Consider the following 8,198-nt stretch of genomic DNA (forward strand, 5'->3'; position numbering starts at 1 on the left):
TCACTCTGAGGTGTTCCAAAATTAGTGCTGTCTTAAGCAGCACTCAGACAAAAGGCTGCTGTGACTAGTGAACTTTTCCTCAAGGTCTAGTTGGCATGGCTTCATCTCTCCTTGTAAAAGAAGGAAAAGAAAAACTGTTTTAATCTCCCTGGCTTACCTCTTGTATAAGATACAAGCAACTGAAGACACCTTACTTAAACATGTAATGCACCTGGTTCATGAACTTACACAATGTCTTTTCTGTTCAAATCTAGACTCCCTTGTGCAGGTTTCAAAAGGACCTTGCTTTTTATGTAGGATATAATTGAGGTCTGGAATACAAAATTAGTTTCCTTGGTATATAAGTTTTTCTGTAGTGAGTGTATTGATGGGTAACAGCTGGGACACTTGAACTGTAGAGAGTGAATAGTGAGATAAGTGAGTTGCTAAAAGTTTTATGTGGTAAGTAGACCAAAATAATCCTTAAGAGTATTCTGTATCAAGGCTTCCTCTGCCTTCCTGTATACTGGAAGGTAAAAGAATAGACAAAACAATGGCAATACAACTTCTTTTTGTCTTTTATTTAACTGCAGATTGCAAGGAAACGGCATAAAGTTATCAGTGCTTTCAAGAGTCCACATAGCCACACGAGGCCTCCTGCATCTCTTAAGCATGTTGTTCTGATGCCTCTCTCCCAGATCAAGAAAGTCTTAGACATCAGAGAAACAGAAGGTCTGTGTGTTTTGAGGTTCTGTGATAGCTAATGAAAACTGGTTCATGGTGTTAAGGGTCTGCTGTCATGGGATAGACTGCTGAGGTATATTTGTTGTGTGTGCTTTTAGTATAAGCTTCTGTCTGAAGCTCTGTATGAGCTTGAGCATTCCTTGCATTGAGACCTTTTGGCTTTTCAAGAATCACTGCAGGATGCTGAATATGGCAGAACTGCTGGCTGGCATTAGCATAAGCCAGCCCAGTGGCAGTGTGAGTTACACAAAGTGGTACGACTGACAGCTCTGGATTTGCAAAACAAAACCAAAAATAACATACTGCAGAGTGTTAGACTGACCAGAGACAAATATTGCTGTGAAACCAAATCTTCACTTAATTAGTGATGCTCAGGAGAAGCTGTGCTTAGCATCTAAAAAGCAAGATTTAAATGGCTTAAGTTTTGTGGTTGCTTTGCTGTGCTGAGAATGTAAGGGTTTCAATGGAGTTAGGTATTCCTGCAGCAGAACTCAGGCTGCAACACTGTTCCAGCCTTGATGGAGACTTCTAAAGCAGTCAAGTCAGACTGGTTTCTAGAAAGACAGGTTTTTATATTTCGCTGTAGGTGTTTGTGTGCATGTCATACTCGTTCTACTTTGTGTTGTCCTGAGCATAGAAATCCTACATAAAATGGACATGGCAGAGGGGGTAGGTGGTAAAGGTGATGCTTGCCTGCTGTTTTAGCTGGTACTTCAGTATTTCCCTTTTAAGAATTCTCTTTACATTACTGTGCAATGTTTAAGTTTACTTTGGAACTTGGGTGATGAGAGCCGTTTGTAAGCATTCCATTTATTACTTGCTAAAACTGTAGTATGCAAATCTTGGATGAGGTCAGCTACTCTGTGTCCACTCTTTTCTAGCACAGCCTTTCCAGTGCTGCTTTTCAGAATTGGCAGTGGGTTGCTTTGGTTCTTTGTTGTTGTGTGGGGTTTTGTTTGTTTGGGTTTTTTTTTTCTCTCAGCTGTGTTTAGCGTGCTTCAGCTGTGTCTGCTATAAAGGAGTATCAGCAATGGATTAATTTTCAACTATCAAGTCAGCACTCTTTTTGTCAAGTTTAAGCAGTAAAACTGTTGTAACTTGACTATGTTAATGTGTCATACATGGTACTGATGTCTTTGCTTTCCTGTTTTACTTTTCCTGCTTTCCTTGTCCTCTTTTGATAAAGAAATGATCTGTCCAACATTTCATGAGTCAGAGAACAAAAATGATATTTACTACTCTACTAGTGAAGACTGATTAGTCTACAAACTACATGACAGATTACTTGGTGAACAAACTGTTGCTTGAATAGTTGCAGTGTCTTGGTGGAGGATGTGGACAGAACTCAAATGCTCTTGCAAGTGATACAACAGCTATCTTGTAAATATAGACAAAATTCTTGCACCAAATCCTGGCAGACGTAGGGTTAACGGAAAGTTCCCTCCTGAACTATGTGCAAAATGATTATTCTTTGTCTTAACTCCTCACCTCTTCTTTTTATTAACTGCAGATTGCCATAAAGCCTTTGCCTTAGTTGTGCGGCCTCCTACAGAACTCAATAACAAGCTGCTGAGTTTCCAGATGATAACTGAAGAACCTCCTAAAGAAGACTGGTTGAAGATGTTGTGTCGGCACGTGGCTAACACCATTTGTAAAGCAGATGCAGTAAGTACTCTGGAACCACACTGCTGACTAGAAGTGCTTTTCTCCTTTTGGCTTGAAGTGCATGAAACTAAAGAACTTGCTAATAGGGGACATGCTTGAGGTGAAGTAGAGCAGAAAATGTTTGTGCTAGCACATCTGCAAGTGAGTGGTTAAAAGGCAGAAAAGGAAGCAGCCTGGAAGTTAGCTTCTGCAGAAACTAAGTACTTTAAAATGAAGAGTTGTGCTCTTCCCCCATCACAAATTAGTTGTAAATAATTTAAACTCTGCACTACAGACCTAACCAGAGTTGTCTTCATCTTGCATCTCTCACAGCTATGCTGCAATTTACAATCCCAGCATTATGAATTATACACTTGAGTTTAGCTCTGTCTGAAGTTGAATTCTTTGTTACACACCATATCTGCATGGCCACCATAATGTGAGAGACATGAAGCATATTCCTCCTGTAGACAGAAACTTAAAGTAATTAAATGAGGAAAACAATCAAATAAAGGAGGCAAATGGCCTCCTCACACTGTTAGAAGTTCAATATGTAGGTTTCCCACAGCCAGAAAGCTACCAATTTGAAGAGCAGGTCCTCTCCAATTAGGGCAAGAGCTGTTCAGCTAATGTGTTGATTATGTAGGAATGTCTACATATGGGTCCTCCAAATTAGCAGAGAATGTGCAGTACATGGAGGTGCAACAAGTGGGGTTTAAGCTAGCAGTGTTCTCTCCTGCATTGTACTCTTACTGTACAATATTTGATGCTCTGTAATTTTTCAAGACATGCATGTTTCAGGGGAGGTAAGGTAATCAAAACAGCATCTTAGTTTTATTTGGCTTGTCATCTAGGAGCTTAGAAGAAACTTGTCTGTGCTTTTCCTTCCTTTTTTGGTACTGGGTAGGAAATAGTCTGATTCAGCAGTGTTTTAATTTATTTAATCTGTTCATCACCTCTATTCAGCCTCTTGTATTACATATAACACAAGGAAGGAAAAATGTTGGGTTTTTTAAATAGAAATGAAATCTTCCTGTAATAAATGTATCATTCCCTCTTGCCCCAGGACATTCACAATTGTGCTGAAAAATTGTAACCTATTGTGCTGAATCCCATTAGTTATAATGTCTGTAGCTACTGCTTTGTAGCAACTGTATAATACTTTTTCTTCTTGCTGATTTAAACGTTAATTTGAGCTTCATTTTAAGCATGCTTGCCTGGTTTTCAAGAGCTCTGTAGCGTCATGAGACTGCGATAGCACGGGCTTTGCCACACGGTGGCAGTGAAAGCTTTAACTTCTTTGTTGGACTCGGGAATATCCACAGAGCTTTCTATTTGGTGTCTTTCTGTTTTTTCCCCTCGATTTTTCTCAAAATACCCCCCCCCCCCCCCCCCAAACGCCCAGCAACTTCCCACTTCCATCCATGCTCCCCTTTGCCTCCAACTTTTGTAAGTAGCTGGCCAAAGATTACATTGCATGAGGTATTGGTTTAAAAAAAGCCCAAAACAACAAAAAAGCAACCAAACAAAAAAAACCCCAAGCAACCAAAACAAACAAACAAAATGACAAAAAAACCCCCAACCTACACAAAACCTCCACAACAATAAAACCAACAAAAAAAAATAACCCTACAAACCCCCCTGACAGGATACCCCCACAAAACCAACACCCAAACAAACAAACCCACAACTGAAAACAGACCCCAAAACAGCTAAATCTTGTGGCATATGTTCTGCTTAAGCTGAAAGACTTAAGTCTTTCATAATCATAATGCTTGATAGCTGGAGTTACGAAGATTTCACTTCAGAAGAGTTCTAGATGTTAGTGAATCGAGGTGTGTATTGTCATGAAGCTCCTCAGGTACACATCCATTGCCTTCACTTTGGTCAGCCCTGAGCTTGACAGTGAATCAAACCCAACAAATGTAAAACCACTGGTGAAGTAGTTTCATAAACTGATTGCACCAGCAGTTAATCTCTTCATGTGGTATGAAAGGAAATAGCTCCTTAACTGTATATTAGGAGTTAAATGTGGAGGAATATGACTGTTAAAACCTCTAAATCTGACCTAATGAACTGGAGAATGATATTTTGACAAGTGCTGATGTTTGTTGACTGATAAGACTATTTTTGTCCATAGGAAAATCTGATTTATACTGCTGATCCTGATTCAGTTGAAGTAAATACTAAAGATATGGACAGTACTTTAAGCAGAGCATCCAGGGCAATAAAGAAAACATCAAAAAAGGTAAGATACTACAGGGGTAGTGATTTATATTGGAACCTTTTTTAGTCAGGGAGTTGTGCTCATGTTCCTGTTTCAGGTGTTTTGTAGCACTTAGTGTAGGGCCAGGAAAAAACTTAATCTGAACTAAAACTCTTTAAGTATGAGCTTCTTGAAGAAAGAAGGTAGGGAGTATGTGAGGTTTTGCCTGGGTAGTTTTGGAGTATTTGTGCTCTTATGGATTATGGTCATAAGTACTATGTAGGCACTTGGGAGTCTGTTATGGAACTTACTCTGTTTAATTTTCTAAATCTTTTAAATGTTCCAGAAACCCCCAAACCATTGTCTGTAAGTGGTGCTGGCATATTGAGTGGAATTTGAAAGCTGCATGTGATTATTTAATTCAAACACTTCAAAAGTAGGAGGGATTTACAGTACATGTGCCTAGTAATAAAACAGACTTTGAAATGGCAAGGAACTGGAAGCTGAATGCTGGTGTCTGCCTGTGGATGTTTTCCTTATGTGTGCTTTAGCTGTGCCCTGTTCTGCTAAGAGGACCTGGCAGGGAGGCAGAAGGGAGGGCTGCTTGCCTGCTCTGGCAGGTTGGCTCTCACTGGCCTCTCGCTGCTGCAATATGTGGTGTGTGAGAAAGGGTGACAGCGTCATGCAGCCAGGAGGAATCTGTTCCCCGTTTTCAGTAACCTAACAGCAGGCTTAGCATGTTCAAGGTACTCATGTATCTTAGAGGAACGTGTAGAGGCTGCTGTGCTGCAGAACGTGCTGAAGGCTCAGTTGAGAGCAGCTCGAGGTCCTGACTTTGCAGACCCAAGGAATGTGAGGAAGCTTGGCTGACTAGACCTTATTTTGACCGTTCCCTGATTCTTTGCTCTCTTCCCTCCTCCCACACTCTTGTCTTCATATTGGACAGAGTGAGAAGAGCAGGGGTGATGGAGAACCTTAAAAGCCAGATCACCATGTGGGGGGGTGTTTGGCCAGTCTTGATACAGGCATGTTAACATTTGATACGAGTCCTACAGCTGCTCACAGCCTGGATGGCAGCCTCTGTTGTAACTATTGCGGTCTGATTTTTTTGTCAGTGTGTGACTAACTGCTTGTCAAACTCCACAGGTAACAAAAGCATTTTCTTTCTCCAAAACACCAAAGAGAGCTCTGCGAAGGGCTTTAATGTCTCATAGTGCAACAGAAGGAAGAAGTCCCAGCTCAGCTAATGAAAGTTACATAGGCAGCCGACTGACCAGTACGTCATCGTTAGCGGTGAGTGATTTGCCTGTGCAGGCCAGGCAAGAGACCTTCTTAACAGCAGAGTTATTGTAATGTCTGGTGCTGATTATTTTAACTTTTCCAAGGACCACAGCAGAAAAAGTTATTTTTAACTACATTGATAGGCATGTTATTTTCTGAGCCAGAGTTTAATGAGGAGGTTTCCTTGCTGGAAATGCAGAGAAATCTGCTTGTGTGCACTCAAAGCTGGGAGCTGCCTTCTGCAATTGAGTTGGAGAGGAAAAAAAACATCTTTTCTTTCTTCTGAGAGAGTGCAAAGCTTCCATGCTGTCTTATGTTGGTTGATGCTTTTGATTTTGGACAATATAAATGTGATGCACAACCCTGAATAGTACCAGTGAAAGTAGTGAGATGACAGACACCTTGTGAAACAAACTGGAAAGGAAAGGCAGATAAATGCAGATGCCGCAGCTTGAGAGGTTAGTAAAAGGCAGGGGAATTGTTTCCTCACACATGTTTAAGAAAACTTAGTAAAATCATTTGTTGTTCTACATACTGCAGCTCCTCTGTTGTGCCTGGCTGCGTGTTGCAGCTTTCTTCTGCTACGTTAGGTCAAACTCAATTTCCTAGTAAAGCAGACTAGATTTGGAGGACTTCTATTCATCATCTTTGCTTTTATTCTAGTGTTGGAGTAAATCAGTATGCTGAGTAAACATCTACTTCAAAATCTGTAGTTTATAGGACAGAAGGCCAAGAACAGGATTTCCTGTGTATCTTTGTAGTACTGCCTGAAATGTCAGTACCTTAATACAGAGATAATTCAGTATTTTGAGTGGCCATTAAATTGTACAACATACAGATATTGCCCTGCTGTCCCACATGGGATAGGCAGGAGAAAATATGAATTAATAAGGGATGAAGCATTGCAGTGGACTCCCTTGCTTTAGAAGAAATAAAATCTAGGATTCTGGCTATACCCCAGTGCTCTGTAGATATTTTCTTCCTTCAAACATGATTACGCCAACAATTGTTTTCAAATTCTAATATTCTGTCTTCATTGTGATACAGCACTGTATCTCATTTATCATGAAAACACAAGTCATGCACTTTTGTGTCTACCTCATAGAAAAATACTTTTCTCATAAAATGATAGGAACTTAGAGTGGTAAAAACTACTTTGCTGTTTCAAATCTTTCCCAGAGTTCTCAGACCTTTAAGATAGTAAACTATAGCTGGGCAGCAGATCCCGTGTTGTGTGAGATGTTGTGTAGGCTGGTTTTTTACCCATCTCACACACCAGTGAACTTGCACAAAGCCTTTTTGGTTGAATCATAAAGTTGAGGTGAAAAGAGGTTTGGCTTCCAGCCCCTCAAGTTGAGATACCAATGCAGTTCTTAAGTAGGAAGCTAAAGCTGCAGGAAACCTGAGTCCATTGAGAGAGTCAAAGCTGTTACTCAGAAGTGTTTTAATAAAATAAAATCCTAGCCTGTGCTTACGTGGGGATTTTTTTTTGGTGTAGAAAAGCTATTAGAATAAAAATACCAAAAGGCTTGAATGCTTGGATTTTTTTTCTTGTTTGGACTAACTTTTGAACCCCTTCCTAATTGTAGATTGCTCGTTCATCTTCTACCTGCAGCCTAAATGGATCTGTCCAGTGTCCTGTAAATGTTCATCGTTCCCATTCTGTTGAGTGGAGCTCCCAAAACCCCAGGCCTCGGCCTGTGCTGTGTCCTGCCTCTACAGATATTTGTCTTTCAAATACTGTAGAAGAAAAAACCTCTTTCAGCTTGGAAAGCTTAAATGGTCATGGCTTGGACAGAGCATGTCCTACCTCTATTGTTATTATTACTACTTGTGATGATGCTGGAGATAACCAGTCTGGTGATGAAAAGTTCCATACACCAAATCCTGGCTGCTAATGCCCATCTTGCATGAAGTGAGCAAAAAAAACGTAATCTTGATTCCTCTAAGGCAGCACATCACACCTACATAACACTAGAATCCACAAGGTGTTTTAAGTGGTGCTGGGTTTTTGCTTGATTTGTTCCAGCGCATGGGGTTGGAGTCCACAATCACAAGTGATCTGGTTCTGGGTGCTAAGTTAATTCTTTAACAAACCCTTTTAACTTCCTGCATTTTTTTTGTTCTTAACTCATTTCTGTACAACTGAATTTTCTGTTTGGTTGTCCAAGTGTGTGTCCAAAGTGGTAGTGTAGCTCACTGTCCAGAGCTGTGAATAACTTGGCTGCTGGGAAGTCTTGAGCAGGTCCTTTTACCCATGATCTCCAGTTTCTATTGCCCTATCTGTAAATAGAAGAAAATATCCTGTATAAAATGCTTTGGAGTCTAGTAAGAGCTGCTACGT

At 40.4% G+C, this 8,198-nt stretch overlaps 1 protein-coding gene across 4 annotated transcripts in view; it reads left to right on the forward strand.

Moving 5' to 3' along the window:
- Positions 1–7,757, forward strand: part of ECT2 (epithelial cell transforming 2) — a 48,564-nt gene extending 40,807 nt beyond the window's left edge. For all 4 annotated transcript variants that reach the window (XM_068145015.1, XM_068145014.1, XM_068145016.1 and 1 more), the window contains 5 exons: positions 573–711; positions 2,234–2,388; positions 4,508–4,615; positions 5,720–5,866; positions 7,444–7,757. In XM_068145015.1, coding sequence (XP_068001116.1) covers positions 573–711; positions 2,234–2,388; positions 4,508–4,615; positions 5,720–5,866; positions 7,444–7,752 — 858 coding nt within the window. In that variant the 3' untranslated portion in view covers positions 7,753–7,757. The remainder of the gene's footprint in view (positions 1–572; positions 712–2,233; positions 2,389–4,507; positions 4,616–5,719; positions 5,867–7,443) is intronic.
- The last annotated feature ends 441 nt before the right edge of the window (positions 7,758–8,198 follow it).

This window comes from Melanerpes formicivorus, unplaced genomic scaffold (assembly GCF_026170545.1).
Source record: "Melanerpes formicivorus ecotype bairdi unplaced genomic scaffold, bMelFor1.0.p_v2 SCAF_12, whole genome shotgun sequence".
In the NCBI taxonomy this organism is placed as follows: domain Eukaryota; kingdom Metazoa; phylum Chordata; class Aves; order Piciformes; family Picidae; genus Melanerpes; species Melanerpes formicivorus.